General features: G+C 34.0%; 1 protein-coding gene across 1 annotated transcript; it reads right to left on the reverse strand.

Annotated features, from left to right (window-relative positions):
• Positions 1 to 4,676: 4,676 nt before the first annotated feature.
• LOC123308326 ((Lyso)-N-acylphosphatidylethanolamine lipase-like) lies at positions 4,677 to 24,816 on the reverse strand. Its single transcript, XM_044890938.1, has 6 exons — positions 24,650 to 24,816; positions 21,497 to 21,700; positions 15,291 to 15,605; positions 15,082 to 15,199; positions 11,218 to 11,404; positions 4,677 to 4,955 (listed from the first exon to the last, which is right to left on the reverse strand). Exons 1-6 carry the CDS (start codon positions 24,795 to 24,797, stop codon positions 4,842 to 4,844), a joined length of 1,086 nt encoding a protein of 361 aa, XP_044746873.1. The 5' UTR covers positions 24,798 to 24,816; the 3' UTR covers positions 4,677 to 4,841.
• Positions 24,817 to 25,849: the final 1,033 nt, after the last annotated feature.

Raw genomic sequence — 25,849 nt, forward strand, 5'->3', positions numbered from 1 at the left:
TACCGAAAGTGCCTATGTAACGGTAAATAATTCACGGCGCATGAATTTTCGAGTAAATTCTCTAGAGAATTCTCGCCTGTTGCAAACGGGCTTTACAGGGTGATTCCAGAGCCGGAACTAGGATTCTGGCGCCTGTGGCGAATTCTAATAATGCGCCCCTTAGAAATTCTATTTCTTATGTTGATTTGTATTTATCTTTCATAATCGAATACCTAGCTTTTTCTGCTCGGAAAAATCTTTCCTATTTCAAAAAAATTAATACAAATAAAATCAAAATAAAAGGGATACAAAATAACAATAATGCATTCAAAATGAACTATAATTTGACTTTTCTTGCTTTGGTTTCTGCAAGAATATCAATGCATGATGTCGTGATTCTTTTCAATTGATGGGACTGCTATGCTAAATAAGTCAGCCTTTTATGTCCAGTTGAAGACCTTACATAGGTTTTCACGAATTTCAATTTGTTGAAAGAACGTTAATGTGTAGATGTGGCAGCTGTAGTTACTGATAAAGTCAAGAATATTTTGAGTGGCCACAAATTCGTATGGATCTGAATCATAACTATACTTCAATGCTTTCTTGTTTAGTTCGCCAAGTAGAAAGTCTTGCATACATATTCCCTCTAGAAAGCTGTTTTCAGCAACTTCTGGTAAAACACTGAATCTTTCTTCAAGTTCCACTGAAATAGAGTTCAATACTTGAATAAGGTCCTTTTTCAGCTTATTCTTCTAGTCAAAATTAAATGTTTCATCATCAGCTTCTCCACACCAGGCTTTTTAATTTTTTTTCTCTTTTCATCTTCTGTAATCTCTATCTGTGATAATTTACCAGCTCTCTAGTTCAAATGATTTCCAGGCTCATATTATAACTTCACTCAATTACTAAGTATATATTATAATAAGAAGGAGTAAAACCCTTGGAAACCAAAATGCACGAGCGATCTCTGCGATAAAAGGAGCTCTTGTTGTCTATGTTCTGAAGGAAATACCCCAAATCGGCTAAGGTTTTGCGCCTCAATCGGTCTCCGATAGTTTTTTTGTGAGTAGATCTCGACATGGCCACATGGCCTCTGTTATTGCGTTGGTTGTTATGCGACGCCACAGCCTTCTACAGAGACGTTCTTTAGATGGCGACGCATTCTGTTTTCAGACTGATGGTGTGGACTATATACTTAATAATTCTTTATTATTAAGTATTTGGTTATTATTCTCCAGTCCATGGACTGGACGGTGTTTACAATCCCACATGTATAGTGTTTCTTTACGTTCACATTAAATTAATTTACACACATATTTATAATGTATTGTGACATATTTTTATAATATTATGTTTAGTGTTAAATATTAATTGAAAAATATTCAATTGGAGAGAATACTGTTTTATTTTATTTTGCGCCCCCAGATCGCTAGCGCCCGTGGCGTCCGCCTCTCTCGCCACGCCCTCGTTCCGGCTCTGGGTGATTCATTGGGAAATGAGCATAAAGTAAGTGTTGATGGAGTACTCCAAGGTGCTTCTAAATAACCTGTATTATATGGGTATATTATATCTCTATTTTATAACCCAGATTCAGGGTGATTTATTAATTTTCCCCGTTTTTTTCTAATGAGTGCTAACTTTTAGATAGAGCATGCATCCCATACATTTTTTGTAATTTGTGGTTCTTACGTTCTTTGTGAATAGTGGTGCCGATTGCCCTAATAACATAATAATTAACATAATATTCTAGCTAAGTCCGGCTTTGAAAACATTTTTGAGTCGAGTATAAACAACTGAACAGAAAGAATAAGTAAAACTAAATGTTTTTATAGTGTTTCTGCATACAACTTTGCGAGACCTTAATTTGATATTTTGCGAGGCATCCTGGTGACGCAAGAGGTCGTTTCCATGAAAAAGGGACTGAAAACAAAAAATTAAACAATTGATGAAACATGAAATTTTCTGCTTTGAGCCTAAGTGAACTCATTAATGATCAACAAACTGTGAATCCTACCGTCCGATTAGTCTATTACCTATCATATGTCAAAGCTATTCGAAAAATTCCTACTAAAAACACTAGAAGAATCAACATCACTGAAATAAGATGTACTACAGCCCCAATTTGGATTCCGAAACAAACATTCAACATTCAACAATCCAACAATGCCACCGAATTGTCAACAAAATCAAAACTTGCATTGAAACAGGGGAATTACTGCACTTCGGTGTTTCTAGATGTGAAACAAGCCTTCGACAGAGTCTGGCATGAGAGGCCACTATTCAAACTGAAAAAATTTTACCTGATCGATTCTACAGAATACTGAAGTCATACTTGAATGATCGCTACTTGCAGGTTAAAATAAAGGACTCGTTATCAGATTATAGGACCATAAGATCTGGCGTTCCGCAGGGTAGCGTAATCGGACCTTTACTGTACCTCATATTCACCTCGGATATCCCACAAACTGATCAGTCCACCATGGCAACATTTGCAGACGACACAGAAATTATAATATAACCTCAGATGAAGACCCATTGTTATCATCGAAAAGCTACAAAATCATCTGCATGTTTTCTCTAAGTGGCTTATAAAATGGAAGATAGAAATTAACACCAACAAGGCAGCCCAGTTTTCTTTCACCAATAAAAAAGGGAAACCCCCACAAGTAAAACTGCAAAACGTGCCAATACCTATTCAGTCAGAGATCAAGTACCTTGGAGTACATTTGGATGAGAAACTAACATGGAGAACTCATATAAAAATGAAACGGCGACAACTCGACATTAAAGTGAAGAATATGTACTGGTTATTGAACAAAAGATCGAAGCTGTCCCTTGAAAATAAATTGACAATCTACAAATATATCCTGGAACCAGTGTGGACATACGGAATAGAACTGTGGGGATGTTCTAAGCCGTACAACACAAGAATACTTCAGGCATTCCAGTCGAAAACGCTCCGTATGATAGGAGTTCCATGGTATTTGTCAAACCAAACTCTACAAAATGATCTGGGGATAAAATCTATAAAAGACACTATTAAGCCAAGAGTCAACAAATACAGGGACCGAACCACAGATCATAAAAATATAATGATTAGTAATCTTTTCGCCCAACCCCTCTTGGAGAAGAGGCTGAAAAGAACCTGGCCCGAAGACTTCTTGGAGGAATAATATTTGTACGAACGATTGATGGATGGAAGCCGAATCAAGACAAGATTTTCATAAAATTTACTAACTATATAAAAGAAGATTGTAAATATGCAATAAACAGTTAAAAAAGAAAAAAAAATTAATAATCAAATCATGGTCCAACTGAGATGCTATCATGCTTAGTTCACAGAGAAAAGCTGAAATTTCATAGTAACTGATCTATAGACGCCAATTTAGTGGGTCTTCTCAATTGCTTCTTTTTTAAAATATCCCTATTCATGCATGAAAAAATTTCATGGATTCATTCTGAAAATTGTGTGAATGTCCAATCGTTGATAAGCCAATCAAGGTCTAGTGAAACGCGCTGTTGGACGTCAAGTTCAAGCGGTGTAGTTGGTCCTTAAGAGGGGTCTACACCGTTTTAGTGGTCAGTTCAACAAGAGAAAATGAATATCTTTCGTCAGAAACCACTAATTTATATGAGTTTTCATTATAATTCAATTCAATCAGTTGGTCACCTCGGAAAGTCAGAAATTTTTTTATTCGTCAAACGCAAAAAAAATTAAAAATTTTTTTCATTGAAGAACAAATTCATGCTATTAACTTTCCGAGATAGAAGTAGCTCTTCTATGAATTTCCACATGAAAAAATTTCTCGAAAAGTCTCTCCATTGGCCACAATTCGTATCCTGGTGAAATTGAAAAAAGACGTTCGTTAAGTGCTGCCATCTTTTCGACGAAAGTGGAAACTATTGTAATATTCGTAACTTCTACCCTTGAGTATTCAGGCTTGAATACTCAAGCTTCTACTTATCGTTCAAGTGTTCCGGCAACACCCCAAATTCTGGTAGTCTTTCACTCTTTCCCACTTTAAGTCTTAAACGGATGGCGAGAAAGTCCCGTGGTATAAACTCCTCTTAATCATGAAAATAAATATCATTTTATTAAATTCATCTTCACAAAATGTGTTTAGAGTGACCACCATGAGATCTAATACATTATCTACATCTTCCAATGAAAGATTGCTATATTCTGCTTGCATGTTTTATTCCAGGTGCTAAAAATTTCAAAAACAAGGTTCACATTAAACTAGGCCTTGACTCATTGCAATAGGAATTTCTTCTTTATCGAATGCTGGAAATACAGTGAGTTTAACCATTTCGGAATCTCAATAAAACAGGCATATTCTTTATTACTTTGGCACCCAGTTAACAGGTAACCATATTTGCTTTACACCACGTTAGGTTAGGAAAAAACAATTGAAACAGGAAATTTGATTCTTTGTTTAAAAAAAACTATGCAGGCATCCCGAAAATCATGTGGTACATTCGATGTCGCATATCTATCCAGGAATACTATCCAAAAAACGGATTGAAAAGATTCCTTCATTTGGAGTCTTGCCACCAAAAAGAGTGAGGGTAATTTTTTTGAATTTTCGAAAATCTCGAAAACCTAGGGAATTTTATTTACGTAAAATATATTTTGAATCGCCACAACGTTCACTACCTGCAGGTACACACGTCACACATACTTTATGTAAGTATTCTTTTCTCACAAATATTCAATACTTTTCCCTCTAAACAACGTTGTACGAAAATTGAATTGAAAAACAGCAAATAAAGATAAGGATAGATTTTCAAATAGCTGATCAATAAATTACAAAATAGATGTGTTTGTACATGTCTCGAATGTCTTTTAATTTCTTATTTCTTTAGAGCTTTGGTGGGCACTTCTTCTGGTCAGCAAGCCGGCAGGTTGTTGAGACAATTTCATTGAAATGATCAGCATTCTCTGAATATATATGATGACCTGCATTGTCAACTACCTGCAACCAAAAAATCAAAATGTTAAAATTTTAAGGAATGCTAGAGAAGGAACGACAAGTTTACGTATCTAGTCGATGTTGCAGTTTTCTGACTTTTTCTTGATCAATTGCAATTGAAGGTTTTTATATCCTACTTCAGTTTCCACAAACTTTTCGTGTCTTTCTCGGAAAATCATGATGTACTTAGAAAATTGAATGAATACATTTTTTTCCAGCAATTAATGGAGTTATTATATACATATTACCTATTTATAAATCTGACAGACAAGTTAATATCTAATTAAAACGTGTTTTTCCAAAAAATTTTCAAATAGGTAGATATGTGTAAATATAAAATCCGGCTTATCTAAGGGTATTCAAAGGGCGTCTTTACACTTCAATGATCTTTTTCAAACCTGTAGATTTTACTGCACTACTTCAAAACGATAATATACAACAAATTCCGTCAAAAATATTTCTTGAATTTATTGTTATTTAAGCGCTCACATCGTAGCTCACAACGTTACATTACCATTACCATTAACATCATTGTGAATTGGAAGTAAGCAGTCAGGAACAATATTTTTTCTATATAAACGCTGGAATTCTATGAAACCATTTTAAAAAACGGACCAAGTTTGATATGATTAATTAATATGCAGTGATATACATTATTCTGAACAAGTAGATATAGCTATATCTTCCTGATTCTGTATGTCGTCACCATGGTTATCTCATCGTTGGCGTTCGGTGCATAGAGAGATGACAGAATTCCATTTATTTTACAACATTTGAGTGCGGGAAAACCCCTGCTAGTCTCTCTCGCAAGCATGCGTTTTTCCCGCATAGTTTGAGAAAGTCACTCTTTGCAACTTGAAATGCGTGTGGGAAAAGGGTTGAATACGCACGATAATTTTCAATATCATCTGTTATTTTGTTTGGCAACTTTTTTGGATCAAAATGTTTTTATGGCGTTCCAAAAACTTCACGAGCCAATCTTTTCCCGCAGCAAGTTTTCATTGTTCAATTTTCCTTCCAGTTTTATACAGACGATTCTTCATTAACATTAACATTAACCTCAACATTAACATTAAGAGTAACATCAACATTAACATTGACATTATAACATTAATATTAACATTCTTAAATCGAATTAGTCAATTCTGTAAAGAGAAGAATCACATCTACAAACTGTTGGTCTTAGCACAGCCTTCTGAAGTAAGTAAGACTCTACAGGGTCTTTCACGAGGAACCTCACCCATATTTATACGGGAAACTACTGAACGTATTCTCATGAAATTCAGCACTTATAAGTATTTCACGATGCTGATGAAATCTAAAATATTTTCAAGGCATGAGCACCTCCGGTTTCTCCGGAAATGACGTCAACTTCCGTTTTTCAAATTAGAACACCATTTTTTTATTGCAGAAATAGATTCCTTAGAAATTTTCAAGTTATTTTGATGTAACATTTTTCAGTTTTGGTTGGAAAATTCTCTCTGAGCGGGAAAATTCGAAAAAAAAATCGAAAATAGAGCTCCGCTGAAACAAGAATAACTTCGAGGTTTTTGGATGGAAAATTTTCATTTCTGGGATTTTTCAAGATGTAAGATTGATGTATCCACTTTAAAAATCGAAATGGCGATTCATGATACAGGGGGTGAAAAAATCGCTTTCAAAGTTAGGGATGACAAAATCGTGAAAAATCAATTTTTTCAAATTAGAACCCCATTTTTTTATGGCAGATATTGAATCTACGTTAAAAAATAATGTGAGTGTATGCATCACACCCTTGCTCTAAAGTGGATATTTTCTGAGTTATTCACAAAAAACTGTTTTTCGTCTTGAATTTTCAGCTATTTCTTCTCCCTTCACGCCAAAAAGATGAAATTTTCAGGAACTGTTACTTAAACCATGTTTTAGATTTTACTACCCTAATATGCAAGAGAAAAAAGTTACAGGTTGTTCCTAAATAGATGGCGAATTTTGATTCGAATTTGTATCGGAAACCTCGTTCTCCCGATTTAACTCATTTAGACTATTATGTTTGGGGTAGGATAAAAAATATTGTCTACTCAACTCCCCTGACTGATAAAGAGGACTGCATAGAACGAGTCAGAAATGCGTTCAGGTTTGTTTAGGTTTTTAGATTCATAGTTTTGAAACTCAATTTGGTTTTTAAACACTTTTGCAGATCTCTTCCTCCCGATGAAATAAGAAGAGAAACGCACGAAGCATTCCTGAGACGTATAAATAAATGTCTAGAAATTAACGGTCAAAACTTTGAGCATCTTCTCTAGTTATAACTGCGAGAGTTTGCCATGGTTCTCCTAATAGTAACTTGAAGTCGGTTCCAAGAAGGGGTGAAAAATCTACAGCATGGTTCAAATAACAGTTCCTGAAAATTTCATCTTTTTGGCGTGAAGGGAAAAGAAATAGCTGAAAATTCAAGACGAAAAACAGTTTTTTGTGAATAACTCAGAAAATATCCATTTTAGGGCAAGGGTGTGATGCATACACTCACATTATTTTTTAACGTAGATTCAATATCTGCCATAAAAAAATGGGGTTCTAATTTGAAAAAATTGATTTTTCACGATTTTGTCATCCCTAACTTTGAAAGCGATTTTTTCACCCCCTGTATCATAAATCGCGATTTCGATTTTTAAAGTGGATACATCAATCTTACATCTTGAAAAATCCCAAAAATGAAAATTTTCCATCCAAAAACCTCGAAGTTATTCTTGTTTCAGCGGAGCTCTATTTTCGATTTTTTTTTCGAATTTTCCCGCTCAGAGTGAATTTTCCAACCAAAACTGAAAAATGTTACATCAAAATAACTTGAAAATTTCTAAGGAATCTATTTCTGCAATAAAAAAATGGTGTTCTAATTTGAAAAACGGAAGTTGACGTCATATCCGGAAAAACCGGAGGTGCTCATGCCTTGAAAATATTTTAGATTTCATCAGCATCGTGAAATACTTATAAGTGCTGAATTTCATGAAAATACGTTCAGTAGTTTCCCGTATAAATATGGGTGAGGTTCCTCGTGAAAGACCCTGTATAGATGTAGTATCAGAGACAGGACAGGTTGCCTCTGGTTGGTATCTACGCAATACAACAACAACGATTTTTCGCTTTCACGGTATGCGTCTTTTTGGTCTTAAAAAATATGCAAACTTGCAAACTTACCTACCGTTAAGTCTACAAGCTCACAGTGGGAATATATTTTACTACTACGCGTACCGCCGCTTGAAAATGTTCTATGTAATCATTTATCAAGATTGCTAATGCAATTGGTGTTAATATAATCTGCAAATTATCACCTTCTTACGGTATCAAATTTTTTTCTTTTATTTGTCTAAAGCCGAAGGAGGATGGATATCCCACTAATAATAATAATAATCGCTTTTATCTTTGGAGATTCCTTCAATATTCAACGAAATAACTCTAATAATTCCACTCTCTGACCGGGAGATTCTTTTGGAACAGGTCCGGTCTTCCAAGTGATGATTCAATTGTTCTTCAGGTGTTCGAGCAACGCTACAGGAACCTAATGTTGGGGAATCATCTCCCGTAGATGTACGGTTATTATACATTGAAAAATAATTAAAAAAATCAGGAGCAAATTAGAAAACTTCTGACAGCTATCTTGACATTAGTCAAGATAGAGTGATAACTGATAACCCTTCCGTTTCGGCCATCGGCCATGCCTGATATCTTGTTCAAGTACAGCGATGCATTGGACTATTTAGTTTCATTCGGCCGTATCGCAGATTTGAACAGATCTTGATTTACTCGGTTTACTCCCAAAGTGCGAGCACGCCCAAAGAAATATTCACTTCAAAAAATAATTTTAGGAAACCCTTAACGATGGTTGCAAAATGGCGAAAGGGACGTTAGGATTGAAACAATAATAAGATAACGGCAAAAGGCAAAATGAAATTATTCTTATAGAATTTCTCCAAATTCAGAGGAATCCCAATATAGAGAACAGAACATATTTATCAACCACAAGATGTTTTTCTCAAATTAAAATCCCTCTGCGGTTTAGTGTAGAAACACAGTAGCACAGTAATCGGCTATCCACTCCACAGGTGGACAGAGTAAAAGCAGGCTGCGCTGAGGCCAGTAGTTCCCCAGGTGACCAGTAACATATCTGTTATGTTTTCTCGGGAGATCGAATGGGGAACTTTGTTATGTGTTATTTTTCTGTAACCATTACGTGTCTGATACGATATTTGGGATGTACCTGTGCTGTATTTAAATTATATCCACATTTTGTAAATTTCATGTACCCGCTCCAAGATATCCACGTAACATTTTTGTAACATTGTTCTTTATTTGCCATGTATCATTTTGAGATCATCGACAGAGCATGACACCATAAGCGTTTTAACTACCGTCGAGGGCGCTGTAAAACGTAAACAAATATGGAGGGTTGTGAGAAATGCTATCGATACTGCTGTCGTTTCGATATTTATTTATTATCATTTAGACGTTTTGTCAGTTGAATAGTGGATTACTGAAAGTGAAGTGCAGATATTGAACGTTTGATAAGTTATTTGTGTGTCATAGTAATTTTCCAGTGAAATGGTGAATAACTGAAAAGAAAGTGCTATGGATATCGAACTGTAGGTCAATAAATCATTTCTCGTATTTTCATAGCAGTTCTATAAAACATAATAGGCTATGGTTTTATTATATCCAGCATATAAAAATTATATTTGAATAAATAATGTCCTGTTTGATGTAAATTTCGATATAGGTTATTTTCTCACGTGTTGCATGTACATCATTTGTAGAAATAAATGAATAAATCACATACTTATATTGAAAATTTTTTCTTCAGAAAGATATGAAATATGCATATAGTATTCTTATCATTTTCTTAACGCATAACATGGACAAAATTCTTCTAAAAACTTTTTGACCTAAGCCAAAAGATTAACGAACTGTTGATTATTCTTTTTATGGAATGCAGGAAAGTGCAAAGACCAGAAAAACATGTCCTAAAATCTTTCTTGGAGAACAATAATCATGAACCCAGCAGTTTGCATGATGTAATTTATTCTTTCTAGTTCTATTAACGTGTGCACTAATTTGGTAATCTGAAATTTATGAAAATATATTGTTTTTGAACATTAGTTCATTCGTTCACATACCTCACCGAACTGATGTGAGATGATTTTGAATTTTATTCTCAAGAATGATTGATAAACACACACTATTTGAAAAATCAAAATTCGAGTTCATTATTATTGCAATAGTTTATATTAATTTCCATAATTTTTCATCTTTTTGTTGAAAGCGTCTTTAATAACAAATGAAACATAATAAACATAACACATGAAGGTAATATATATAGATCTCCCATGAAACAAATATTTGCATGATCCATGTTTGAACTATTTATGCTCCTTTCAGAAAGGAGATGTGTTCCTTGTTTGAGGCGGACATAGGAGCATAGCTGCTACATAAGCGTTCTGTATTTGTACTCTTAGTGTGATATATCTGTTATAAAACAAGGAGCGCGGGATACATTTCTCCTTCATAACTGTTATGAGATATGGTCACCTGGGTCTGTTTGAAATCTTTTGCAGAAAAGATGTCATCAACTGATGGTGTTATTATTTTCGTTTACTAATTTGGATTTTTACCCTTGTGAAAATGCAAATTGGTCCAATGGTATAAAATTTGGGGGCTAAAACCTTCGTTCAAATTCAATGTCTCCGCCCCTGGTACATCTCATACGTTAAGTACAGAAAGCTATTATTAATGATAACGCGTGTACAAAAACTCAATTCTGTAATTCAAACGCTTCCCGAGATATTAGCAAAAAACTGAAAAATATATAAATTTTTGACACCCTGTACCTCGGAAACGAAGACCCAGAGGAAAAATTGAAGAGAAAAAAAATGTAATTTTTTCATGAGAAATCTACAGTTGACCGTTGATACACTTATTTAGGAACGTATAGAGAAATAACCTTTAGTCATCATTTTACAATTTTTTGATATTACAGATACGTTTCGCATTGAAGTAATTTCACTGCATAGAAAATGAATGTTAATGATTTCCAGCATGTATCAAAAATCACGAAAATAAGTAGTGTTTGTGATAAGTAGGATTTTTTTTCTATTGTTTCTTTCATCTTTCGTCATTTTGTTTCCGATAAAAACCGAAGAAATCTTCAAAATGTTTATGGAGTATTTTTAAATTTTTTTTCTAATGTGAAAAATCGGGATGTAATTTTTTCATTGTCCGACGATTTAATACTTACATGAACATCTACGAATGAATCTGGTCTTAAATGTTTTATTCTAGGACCCATTGCACTGTCCATCCAAGTATGTGAACCGTATAAGAATGTTATTGGAATGTTTTTATCCAGTTTATCTATTCTCTTGATCAACGGATATTTGGCCCATCCAACTCCAAGAACCATATTATAAAACGCTTTTTCACCCCTGTAACAAAGTTAAATCACTATCATATTTATAACTCTGCAATAAATTAAATTAGAAAATTAGCGACGAAATTTGGCTATGCAATAAGTAATAAACGGTTGGATTAATATAATTTCATCCACAACTTTTGAATAGAGTGAAAGTATTAAGTAATCTATCTTTTCTTGAGTTTCATGACATTCATAAATGAATCACTTGTGCTCTGAACCATAATTCATCGGTTTATCAAACTTCTAGCTTTTAGAGTTCGATGAAATTTCAACTTCGCGAATTAGATTCAAAAACGTCCAATATTGTTTGGTAGAATTAAAAATTTTTTTTTATTTGATAAGAACCTTTCGGCATTCGTGAACAAACTATATTCACATGAATGACAGCGTCGAAATGCCTGTTCAATAATTTACAGAAAGGCGAGTTAAGAAAAAAGTGTTGTCCAACGTTTTCTAATTTTGAGTAGGACGCGACTATTGAATAAAGATTATTATTAATAGTACCATAAACGTCTCTCCCCTTCCTCGCAGAATTCAGAAATATTTATTTTTGACTTCGTTACTTGGACGCAAGTATACATATCGTTTTGTCAACAGTTGACACTTAACTTTTCGACGCTAGTTTCAAAACATTAAGGAGTTTTAAAAAGTGTCATTTCATATGTCAAAATTCGAAAAAAGATATTTCCAAACAATGTTTGCGGTGGACTAAAACTGAACATCGACGACATGAATTTTAAAATACCCTTTAGATTTTTCAGCCAGCAAGAAATGAAGGAGTTATAGAATTTGTTGGCTTTTAGCTTCATTATGCCATGTCTGTACAAGCTTTAGCTCCCGGCTGGCCAGCCCTAATAGGTACTGTTCCACCACGGTCCATACTGCTTTCCTCATATCGCTCCAATGTCCAATAGATATTATTTTCTCCTGCATTCAAAATAGGCGTCTAGGATAAAGTGATCTACTGATTACATTAATTTATTGAAGAAATTACAAGATAGATTAATTTTTCTGTTCAGTACTGCACAGAATAAAAAATCATCACCATAACTTATTTGGACATTAACTTTCAACCGATTCTCGAGATCCTTGACATATGGTCTGTTATTGATTGTCTAATGATCAACAGGTTACTATTTCTATTTTAGTATTTTATTGCACACGACCGCATGATTGAAAATGACAATTTCTCAATTTTCGTTCAAAACTAGAATACCTTTTCAAGTTCAAATTGGCGCTTATAAGAATCAAAATGGCATAAGTCAAAATCAAATTGACAACATCAATTTCAGACTGGCATTAATCAGAAGCAAATTGGCAATAATCAATTGCAAATTGACAATAAACAAAATCAAATTGGGAATTCTGCATTTGAATTCTCCATTGGAATAAAATATGTAAATGAAAAATTTTTATTGAGTGATATACACAGTAAATAACGTAATTAATCAAAACCAAACGGGAAAAACAAATTTTCTCAAAAATTTATATCTTGCATCCAATTCAGAAAGGAATGATATGAGCGATGAATTTTGCTCAATTAACAATCGTTGCCTTGCCAATATTGATTTTCTTCAATCTCTGCAAATTCTGAACAGAAACGGAAGTTAACCACAATCCTGCGTTTTCTCAATGATTTATCATAAAAGAGACGATTTCAGCACCTCATTGTGTTTCAGAATCAACGTTTATTACTGTTCACTGTTGTTTGAATATTATTCATTTCATTTCGTAAACTATATATGCAAAGATTTGAGGGACTCCGAATACACTTAGTACTTGATACTTTCAAAGATCCAGAAAAACTCATAATTTTTGAACGAAAAAAACAGAGAAAAAGAGCTGGAAAGGTAACGTGCGTTCAAAAAAATTCGGCGTCAAGTAGGCTATGGAATTTTGAACGTGTCTAAACGTAATTCTTAGCTTGTTCTATACTATTTTCCAGGTGAACTGTCAATCAAGCATTTTGGATTGTTATTGAATTGAAATTATCAGCAAATTATAAAGATGGTTTTACAGACGTATGAAAAGATTTTACTTCTGAATCCTACTTCAAAATTGGCGAGAAAATAGATGGAAATATTTTGAAATATTTTGTTCGGCTTATTATCAATTTTCCATAGTACCTAATGTTTTGCGATATGTTGACGAAACAGTTATGTTCAAACAAAAAAGAAAGTGATCGACCAAAGAAGAAAACTCCAGAGTTCGGCAGTAATGAAAATATGATGACACAAACCTCTGTTCGGGTTTTATCTCAAGTGGCTGGAGTATCTGTTGGCATATGCCACACGATTTTGAAAAAAAGACATCCATTTGTTTCCATGAAGATTTACATGTTATCAGAAAATTGAAGAGGTTGTGATTATCTACCCTTGTAGCATCCAAAAAATTGGTCAAAGACAAAATATGGGACCTATTCTCTTTTATGGGACTTTAACAGCAGAATGTCATGAAGGAGAAAGCATCATGCCTTTTTATAGCTGAATTGAAATTTAATAAATTTCATGTAATTCAGTTCTCTAGTTTTTAGTCATGGATTTTCAGTAATGACCAAATGAATTCAATATTTATAGAGAATTAATAATCATATGATTTATTCATATGACTGAAGTAGATTAGTAGCTAGAACTTTTTCACAAAAAAAAAAAATACCACTATCAATACAAAATTCATGTCTCTTACAAATGAAAATAGGGGACGGTTAAAATTTTACCACCGCAGTTTGCTTGGATTCTTGGCATCTTACTCAATGAATGAAATGCTTTTCACACGTTGGGTAAAATTTACAAGAAACCTTTTATAAAAAGTGCCTTTTAACTTTCCGTACAAAATTACGTATAGGTTAATGTCATCATTGTTTACATTTTGGAAAGATGGAGTAATTCAAGGAAAGACATACGTTCAGCCACCGAACATCAACCTTCAAAATTTCATAGCCTATTTGACGACGAATTTTTTTGGACGCACGTTATATTGATCTGTGTGATCAACCGATTCAGCTCCATTCGATCTTTGATGTTCGACTTTTATAGTTGCAATTTTATTTTGTTTATTGTCAATTTGAAATTGATGTTGCCAATTTGAAATTGATGTTGCCAATTTGATTTATGATTTGGACTAATGTCATTTTGGTTCTGATTACCGCCAATTTGTCTTGAAAACATATAGAAATGATAGGCCGGTTCTGTTTTCAGATTTGGATTAGTCAGGAAAAAAAACAGCTCGAGATGTGTTATACGTTTTCTTCTAGCTGCTATAGTTCTCGAGATCCCCTCAGTAGACAACGAATTTTGCCCACCCTGTACAAATTGAAGCAAACCATCAGTTTTCTCGAGCTCAATAGAGTAATAAGCGAATCTTCATTTCACATTCACCCAGACTGATAGTCTGATATTGATTGATATTTTCTTATTTTTCTATCGGTCGTTGTGCTCCTTTAAATTCATAAATAAGTACACTGGAACAATTATTGGTTTGTATTGAATCAATGACCAACTACGGTCATGCTATGTTGTACTTATAATAATGATTTTTGACACTCGAAAGAACGAATTTAAAGGCTACCTACAGCATTAAGTGCTTGTAAGCGACCATCATATACACCCTATATCAATGAAATAAGAATGTGAAAGAAAGAAGCGATGTGCTAAGGAAATAAATGCAATTTTTTGGTGATATACTCACGTTGGTTCTCTTGCAGCATTACAATAATAGAAATATTTTGGTAATATCGACTGATCCATCAATTTGTCTCCTATTTTCCCGAAGATATCTCGTCGTGTTTTTTGCATAAAATATGGACCTGCAAAATACTTCTATATCAGACAGTTGCCTACAGATAGGTGCGCATAGCATATTCGTATTGAAAATGTACGAAAATGCGAAGGTTTTACCCCATTCAGGTCCCATCGATCGGATAAATCCAATTGGGTTGAATTTATAGAAGATAATCGACAAAAATCGTAAAAAAATCGGAGGTTCTTCATATTTGTCCGTGTAACCCCATTCATCTGCCAGAATCAAGTGCTGAATTCTTTCAGGGTATGTCATCGAATACAATCCAGATAAATATGCCCCCATGCTGTGTCCCAATAGGATCATTTTTTCTATTTTCATCTGTTTCCTCCATGATTCGATGGCCTCTACCATTTGTTTCTCAGCTTCTAAATTGTTCTCGCTGAAATCAGGCCTGGTGGACCTTCCGAATCCTAAAATTTTTTATGTCATCTTCAATTATTGTGATTTGTGAATTCCTCGATGTAGATTGAAGAGTGCAAGATAATGTTAATGAAAAAATTATAGAGAATACGAATTGTTTAACTGTGTGTATACGGAAATAAATTTAGGATGACCATATGGATTTAAAAATTTACTTTTAATTATGTAAGTAGATATCGAAGAAAAGGAATAACAAGTTGCATCTGGAAAAAACTGAAATATTGAATATAAATGGTGAACCTGACTTGCACACATATTTTAACGGTAGATTCTTGAGGACAAAAGAAACACTTTTTCCTTCACCATTTTTTCCGATTCGTTCTAGATAAAACAATATAGAGGTAACCATTTTAAGTTTTCATAATGAGCTGTGCCATTATGAAATAACCTAATACATATTAGAAAAACAAGCATAAACTCACAATTCCCATTCCATTTGCACAACAAAGTAGTATTTATTATAATACAATAAATGAGGTACCACAATTTCGTTGGCGAAAAATATTGAATACTCTTCTCCCGAATTGTATTTCGATAATTATAACGAATTCAGCTTGCAATCCCCCATATAAGCTATGATCTTCACCTCCAATTCATTTCATTTCGTACTATAGGCAGGGCCGCCGTCAGGACCGGCAAACCGGGCACCCTGCCGGGGCGGCACATTCTGGGGGCAGCAAATCAGTTGATAAAACGATACCAATTTTTTCACACAAAAATTTTTTTTTCAAAATCAAAAAGACGAACATTATTAATCATTGAAATTGAAATTGAAAAGGCGGCTTTTTGCGCTTCGTCGCCAAACAATTCACATATGTTCTTTTCAAAGTACCGAATAAAAATAAATTGTAACCAGAAACAAAGGAATACCGCCAGATGGAAAACGATCAAAGATGCCGCATTCTACTCATAAATAACTATCAAAGTCAGCCTATAAATATCTCCACTGCAGCGGGTACTCACTGTCCATTTTTTTGCTCTCTAGCCAGTCGGTCTCTTTGATAAACGTCACAGACTGTATAGTTTTTGAGACGATTCAGAAATAATTTTTATATTCTGTTTGCCAATCTGAATTCGAAATGCTTATTTCTGGGAGGAATTTAAAATACTTGAGAAACAAGAGTACCTATCATCCCTTTACAATTGTATATCGTGTTTATACGAATTGAAACTGTTGTATATTTTCTTATATGTCTTTATCTGTGTAGTTTCGAATTTCAAATTGAATCATAGTGAAGGTCAACTCTATATCTGTATTTTTCAAATGTTGCACTGTATATATTTTACTGTATGATACCGGCGCCGGCGTAGTTAAAAGATATATAACCCACTCTTTTGTATTCTTTTTTTTTTTTCTTAACTTTTTTTAGATTCAACATTTACCAAGGCATATCAATTTATAAAAAAGACTCATCTCTGAATATCTACATTTTGAACATGTTGTACGTTATTCCATAGAGAATGATGTACTTATACTCATCATTCATCAAACCCAGAACTGTGGCCGAGCGGTGTAGTCTTGAGAGAGTTCAACTTTAGGAATTTTTTTCGGAAAAACCCGACTCCACCTGCGGTCATGAAATAGTAAATAGACTGAAAAATAGTAAATCTTTCAGACTCCTCCATCAGAATATTCAGTCCATAGCAACTTCATTCTTGGGACTCGAGACAACATTATCTATCCATGGAATAGACATTTTATGTATAACTGAGCACTGGAAGACCGAAGAAGAACTTAAGATGTACACACCTCAAAGTTATTTCCTGGCATCTGCGCTCTGCCGAGAGAAGGGTCGACATGGTGGATGTGCCATATTTTCCAGACAGGGTATGAAATGTATAGATAGAGTAGACTTCAAAAATTTAAATGTGAATGGCTCGTTTGAATGCTGCGCAAGCCAGATCATAATTGGCTCTGATAAGTACATAATTATCTGCATTTATCGTCCTAATACTGCACCTCTGAGTAATATTGATATCTTTTTTGAAAAACTGATGATTCTACTTGATAAATGTTCGACATATAAATTCATTATTGCTGGAGATTTCAACATCGATTTATTGACTGCTTCAAGCGAATCCAAAATGTTTCAAGCAATCCTAGAGTCATATAATCTGAAGGTTTCAATTATGGAACCCACCAGGAAGACCTTGAACAGCTCAACTTGCCTAGATAACATCATATCAAATGTTGAAGGGGCTGCCATGGTGATTGAGGAACATCTGTCTGATCACTCCGGTCAAAAGTTCATCTTTCAGAGTGAAAATGGTTCGGAAAAACCTGTCATCAGGAGAAATGTGAGAATGTTTGGGGAAGAAAATCATCTCATTTTTAACGAACTTCTTACGAATATTGACTGGTCCAGACTATATAACGTGCCTATTGACCATATAAATGAAATGTGGGATTTCTTTTCTGATAGATTTCTTGACAGTTTTGAGGTAGCTTTTCCTCTGAAATCAATGAAAACTAAAAGAACTAAAACAGCGGTAATAACACCTGAGATTCGGTCACTGAGGGAGGAGTTGGATTTATTGTTTCTTGTCTCAAGGCAGAACTCAGAGTATTTAGGCGCCTATAGATGCTGTAAACGTCGTTATGATGCGGCTTTGAGTTCAGGTAGGCAGTGTTTCTATTCTTCTATCATAAAAAATGCCCAAAACAAATCGAAAGCAGTTTGGAATGTTGTCAAGGATATAAGTAACATAAAAAAATCACCCGAGAACAAACTCCCTTGCGGATATACTGACAGTGGTGCGAAAATGTCCCGGTTAGCAGACCTTTTCAACGATTTCTTCATAACGCCACCCGTCACCACATCTCCAAATTCTGTTGCTGATGGTACTTATGGCAATGTTAAACCTAAATTATCCAACTCATTCTACCTTTTTGAAGTTCAGGAGCCTGAATTACTAGATGTGATCAGATCAATGAAAAATAAACCTTCCAGTGGATATGACGGAGTCCCAATAAATGTCATTAAACGCCATATTTCCCTAATAATAAAACCTCTCTGTTACATATTGAACCATGTGTTCAAATCAGGCATTTTCCCAGATTCCCTAAAGAAGACTCTCGTAAGACCATGCCACAAAAAAGGTGATTTAAACGATTTCATTAACTACCGACCAATTAGTTTAATCACCTCATTCGCAAAGATTTTCGAAAAAGTTCTTTCAAACCGCCTCGTAAAGTTCCTTAAGAAATTCAATGTTTTATCGAAGACTCAACATGGTTTCACTGAGGCCAAAAGCACTGAAACAGCTTTATTCGAATTCCTGTGGAAAATAACTTCTATCCTTGAAGAAGGTCAATGTCCCGCTGGGCTTTTTGTCGATTTTTCGAAGGCTTTCGACTCCGTGGATCACAAATTGCTGTTGAGAAAGCTGGAAAGATGTGGTATAAGGGGAATACCTCTGAGACTTTTTAGAAGTTACCTCACCAACAGAAAACAAATAACTTTTTTACATCACGAAGGTACAAGAATTCTGTCATCTGAAAGGACCATACTTAAAGGAGTACCTCAAGGTACTATAGTGGGACCTATTCTATTCGTAGTCTATATTGACGACCTGCCCGAAGCTTTCTACGAGATTTTCTGCCCTCAAAGTGAACTTCCTCCACATGTTGACATCTTAACTGAGACATCGCAACCACAGGACACAACTACTGAGCACATGGCACCTATAGAGGAGCTCATAGAAACATACCTATATGCTGATGACACTAATGTTTTAATATCAGGTAGAAACATTGAGGATGTTGTGAATAATTTGAAAATATCCATGACACGGATTGAAAAATGGTGCCTAGATAATGGTTTGCTTCTCAATAGAAACAAAACTAACGTTCTAATGTTTTCGACTAATCGCTCAAATTTATCGTTCCCTGAGACTATTGATTTTGATAATGGAGAAGTTCAGATAGACTCATGTACGAGATTATTGGGTGTAGTTATTGAGAAAAATCTTGGCTGGGGGTTGCACTGCGAATCAGTAACAAAAAAGCTTCACACAATCATTTATACGTTGAAAGCAATTAGAAACAGAATCGATATGGAAACATTGAAGATAGTATATTTTACAAACTTTCAATCAGTTGTATCATATGGAATTATACTATGGGGAGGAAGCACTCAAGCTGAACGTGTGTTTATTACCCAGAAACTAGCTATAAGAATAATGTTTGGGATGAAATATAGGGAATCGTGTAGAGGTGTATTCAAGAGACATAATATATTAACTGTGCCTGGCCTATATGTATATAGACTCTTATTATTTTTATTCAAGAACAATTCCTATTTTGAGAAATATAGAAATGTAAATGCTACCAGGAGAATCATTGAGTATTTACTACCTATTCACAAACTGTCAATCACTGAACGTAATAGCTTCTATATGAGTATGAAATTGTTTAATCACTTACCAAGAAAAATTAGAGATATAAAGGAAATTAAACTCTTCAAGAAAGAATTATTTTTAATGTTAGTTCAATGTGAACCCTATTCTGTAATCGAATTCTTGGAGTTTTGTAGTAGATAGATATATCGTATTGGTACAATGTAATTAATATCTTTTGTAGAGAATTTTGACCTGTTTCCATTTTGTCACTTATGTACAATTCTGGAAATAAATACCCATTATTATTATTATTATTATTATTATTATAGCAAGTAGGCAAAATATCATTTTGCGGGGGCGGCGAAATTTTATTTTGCCGGGGCGGCAAAATGTCTGGCGGCGGCCCTGACTATAGGTACACCTTTTCAAGTTCAAATTGGCGCTAATAAAAATCAAAATGACATTAGTCAAAATCAAATCGTTTAAATCAATTTCAAACTGGCATTAATCAGAAGCAAATTCGCAATAATCAAGTTCGAACTTGCATTTATCAATTTCGAATCGTCAATAAACAGAATAAAATTGCAACTGTGAAAATCGAACATAAAGTTCGAATGGAGCTGAATCAGTTGATCATACAGATCAATACACCTTTACAGCTCTTTTTCTCTGTCTTTTTCGTTCAAAAATTATGAGTTTTTCTGATTGAAATACTTCGAAAGTATTAGGTACTAATGTATTCGGAGGCTCTCGAATCTTCGCATAGTTTGCAAAATGAAATAAATAATATATCCAAACAACAGTGAACAGTAATAAACGTTAATTCTGAAACAGAATGAGGGTCTGAAATCGTATCTTTTTATGATAACTTATCGAGAAAACGCATGATTGTGGTTATCTTCCGTTTCTGTGCAGAATTTGCAGAGATTAGAAAAAATCGTTCATAACGATATGGGAAACGTAACAATTACTAATTGAGCAAAATTCATTGCTATCATATAATTCCTTCTGCATCGGGCATGTAGGATGTAGTTTTTGTGAAAATTTGTTTTTCCCGATTTGTTTTAATTAATTACGTTATTAACTGTGTATATCATTCAATAAAATTTTTTCATTCAATATATTTTATTCCGATGGAGATTAAAAATTCAGAATTCCCAATTTGATTTTGTTTATTGTCAATTTGTAATTGACTGATGCCAGATTGATATTGATTATTGCCAATTTGCTTCTGATTAATGCCAGTTTGAAATTGATGTTGCCAATTAGATTTTGACTAATGCCAGTTTGATTCTGATTACCGTCAATTTAAACTTGAACAGGTATAGATAGAGTAACTAGATTCAAATATAACCCATTTAAACTTTCATTTGCATATACATGAATAAGGATATTTTCTCTGGACGTTCGAACGTTGCCAAGTTAACAAACAAAGAACACTATAATGGCAACAAAATTCCGTTCAGAATTTGGTATCACAGGGAAAATATTTCGATTTACTCAACAATATTTGGTTCACTAACTACACATCATATCATACCTAAAAGGTCGATGGCATAGAGCGGCCTTTCTCTAGAAAGAGGCTCGAAATTCAAACACCAGAATCCAAGCGAAGCGGCAAAACCATGTAATAACACTAAAGGTGTATTCGATGATTCTGTGTTCACCGATACTGTCCAAATTTTTTCATCTGTACCAAAACTTGTGTCTATTGGAACGAACTCACTCTTGTACGATGGGATGACTGAAAATAAAATTAAAATCATTCGAAAACTTCCCAATCAACATTATAGTAAATGATTTTATATTTTTTTACTTTTTAACTCATTTCTATATGAATGTTATAGACTTCGAAAATCTTTTTCTATCATTAAATATTCCTATGTTATTCTGTAGAAGAAAAATCGAATAAATGATTTGGTGATTGATGTATTTTATCCACCTTTTTTATTATAGGCCTATAGGGATGAGTGTTATCGGCGTTATCGAAATCGTGCTTTTTTCATAGTAGAGTTGTTGATCAGTTGATGAAAGACGAAACAATTCGACGAAAACGTGAGGTGTGCCAACAAAATTGATAACACTCATTATGGTAGAATCTGAAATGGAAGTTTTGGAAACGGAATGAACAGAGTGTTTTTTCAACCTGCATACTCAGAAGTTATCACAATAACAACCTGGTATTTTGATAAACGTGTTAGTATTATTCAATGTACTCATTCATATCGTACTACAATGAAAATTTCATCAAAATTGTAATTCTGATTTGAATTTCAGGTACTTGACCCTCTAATGCCCAAGTTTTTTTTCTTTTTTAAAATTATTTCCGTATAGTTTCAAATTAGCTTATGTATAATGTACATCTTTTTTTCGCAAATAGTTAACTGATTTACATTAACACCTGTACTCACAAAATGAACCTATACTGAAGGCGGACATGGGCAGAATAATTTTTTATCCACTTATATGCAACCAGTCTCAAGGCGGACTTGGGTATTAGAGGGTTAATTAACTAATTAATACCTAATTTATCGTATTTTAAAAATTATTCAATCTCAATAATTGAAAAAGGGTTTACTAAAAAAAAAACATTAATGACCAAATCAACCTCCACAATGAAAGGTCTGTCCATTTATGCATTGAGTGTTGCCATTTAAAAACTCAACTAGCCTCCACCCACCCCCTATAGAGAGTGCATGATAAACTCCTCATTTGTACATTAAAAGTTCAAGATACCAATTTACCTGTTCGACACCTACTCGAAAAATATTAAAAACCGAGAATATGAATTTTGTGAGTTAATTTTTAGTCACTCCGTATTGATATGTTGATAATAGGACAATAGGGTAAAACAGCTAGGCTCGGCTAGTTTCTCAATAATCTCTACGATATGAGCAACAATCTCAACGATAAGTGCAATGAAACAAGTGTAGCTGTAACTGCACAATAGGTTATTTGTGCAACCAGTTGCACAAATAACCTATTTTAGTTGCAGTTATTTCGTAATAAGCGGATTTCTGCGGAAAAGAACGCTAGTTCGGTAAAAAATTGTTTCCCAACGTGATTCACACAATATTTTTCCTGATTTTGAAAAGGATGCGACTATATGATTTCATATTAAAAGTATGATTCCTTTACATACATATTATTGGTCGGCTATTTGAACTCTAGAGCTATTAGAATGAAAAGAAAATTTTCCTGAGTATATCTGAAACCTTCTTCTATGGACCCTTTTCATCAATTCTCCTGACTGGTCATTTTAAACTAATCAAAAAAATGGACAACATGCGCTGAGTCACAGGCAGAATATCGCTTCATTTCAATAACGTGCGTTTAAAAAATTCGTCGTTAAGTGGGCTGTGAAATTTTGAAGGTTCATATTTTGTGTCTAAAGGTATCGCTTGTTGTTGTTCCACCACAATATGATGACTTTTATATTATATTACATTATAGCGTAATTTTCGATATGAAAACGTCTTAGGATAAATTCCTATGGCGTATTCAATAATTTCAACAAATTAAAAAGAAAATCACAAAATGTTATTGAAGCAGCTGAGTGTTACGTTCAAGCACTGAATATCAACCTTCAAAATTCCACAGCCTACCTGACGACGCATTCCTTTTTGAACGCACGTTAATTAGAACTGGGGCTCTAGAGCTGAATGAAACAGAAATTTTCCTGAGTACATCTGAAAAATTCTTCTACGTACACTCTCAATTTTTTTGGCCGGTCATTTTAAACTATCGAGTAAAAATGGATAACTGGCGCTCAGTTGTAGACAAAATATACAAAGGTTAATCTTTGCAGCTGGGGCTCTAGGGCTGTTATGCTGTCAGAATGAAACGAAAAATTTCTGACTACATCTGAAACATTCCTCTATGCACCCTTTTAAACACTTTTTTTGACCGGCTATTTTAGGCTTTCGGAAAAAAATGGGGAACATGCGATCGATCTCAGACATAATAATGGTGTAAAAAATTTAGAAAATTGAGACAGTTCATCAAAAGTGCTTTTGTTGACAGAATGCTATTATTGTTATCCTATTTTATCCCATTTTTACGACGATTGTTGGAGGGTTCGAACAAGAAGAAAATCGTGGTGCCCGCATTGTGAAGAATTTGTAAATAATTCAGGCGAATTTTATTGTTGAGATTTTGAACTAATATGCTATTTTTTACACTTGTGTCCTAAGTCTTTTTCTGTCAGTTGGTACCGAAATAAGCCATTTCATAAAATCGAGTAAGTTACTAAATATGAATAATGTGAAAAATTATTCGGCAATCTTAAGTTTCTCTTTTCATTTCCACTTAAAAATCGAACAGGTCAATATCCTAAATGAAACCACATGGTTGAGTCAGACATCAGGAGATAAGGCTTTCATTGACCGGGAGGAGGAGGGGAATTGTGCCCTAACACCCTCGTCTTGATGCGCCAATGAGTTGAGCCACTCCAACAAAAATCAATTGAGTGACCATTCAGAAAATGTGACATGTTTAATTGAGGCAGTCGGTATAATAATGATATTTTTACGAATTATAGTGGTATTATATTATAAGTAATAGAGTTGGTTTCCTCATAATCCTAATGCGTTAGTTGTGAACATGCATATCGATGAAACTAATATGTCTGCTTCTTATTTATACATGAGAAAAATTAAATGATTGAATGAAAGACGACTATGAAAGTCATTACCAGATAGAATTTTTTTCTCCACTTCAACTAATTTACATTCAAATATCGCTTGTTTCTCATCCATAATAGCGAAGAGAAAAACCGTGCAAATTAATATTGCGAAAAAAACAGGAATAATATGAGATAGACTGGAAGGAATATAACTCATACTATACTATCTAATGAGCACTATCAATTCGATTGGATGACCTTTAATAGTACATGATAAGTATCATAAGGGGATCTATATTCCAGTGTTGGGGAATTCGATGAATCTATGTCGAATACTTCTGGAAATAAATTCACTTATTTTTAGATTTCAGTTGAGCTTATTTCTACCCTTTTTGCCGCAACCACATCCAACTTCCGTTTTTCAAATGGAAACATACCATGTGTGAGTTGGAGAGCTCCCGAAACAAGGAATCCTTTATTTTTTTTTAATTTTGTGCAGAAGAAACACGAAATCCCTTGAAAAAATTAAATCAATAGTATCTCAACCAATAACTTAAAATTGAGAAACAACAACAATTGAGTTCCGATTGTACTTATTTTTTTACGCATAAAACTGAATATTCTTTCCCAACCCCTTAGTCGCAAATCCATCCAACTTCCATTTTTGAAATGGAAACATATTCTTTCCACTTGTGGGCTCGTTGGAAAACTCGCGCAAAGTGGAATTCCACCGTATCTTTGTTTTTTTATTTTGTGGTTATCAGGAAAAACAAGAAAGTCTCTTGAAAAAAATTAAATTAATAAATAATTTAAAAAACAAAGAAAGCTTTTTAACAAATCCATTATTTTTGGCAATAAAATAGAACCTTTTCCTACAGCCTCTTAGTGTAACCTTGTTTTTCGAATGAATATACCATTTGTAGGCTCGTTGGAAAGCTCAAGTCCACCATACGACATCGTCATTAAGAAATCACAGAACATATCGCAGAAAAAAAATGCAGAAATTGACCCCTATGGAAAACACCATAATGAAGGACTTTGGTTTTTGTTTTCGAAAAGATAATGTTCCATTAGTAAGTTACCGGGTGAAAAATTTTCATGTTCTGATTTCTTTTTCCAATTTTCAACTATTTTACACATATCTATGAAATTTGTGTTCAAGTTAAAAAAATTTCAATTAAAAATTGTGAAAAACAAATTTTGCATTAGTCTACGGCTATGTGAGCAAGCGAATCAAAAATTTTCAATCCATTCAAGCGTCAAAAGTGA

The sequence above is a fragment of the Coccinella septempunctata genome, chromosome 2, assembly GCF_907165205.1.
Source record: "Coccinella septempunctata chromosome 2, icCocSept1.1, whole genome shotgun sequence".
NCBI classification, from domain to species: domain Eukaryota; kingdom Metazoa; phylum Arthropoda; class Insecta; order Coleoptera; family Coccinellidae; genus Coccinella; species Coccinella septempunctata.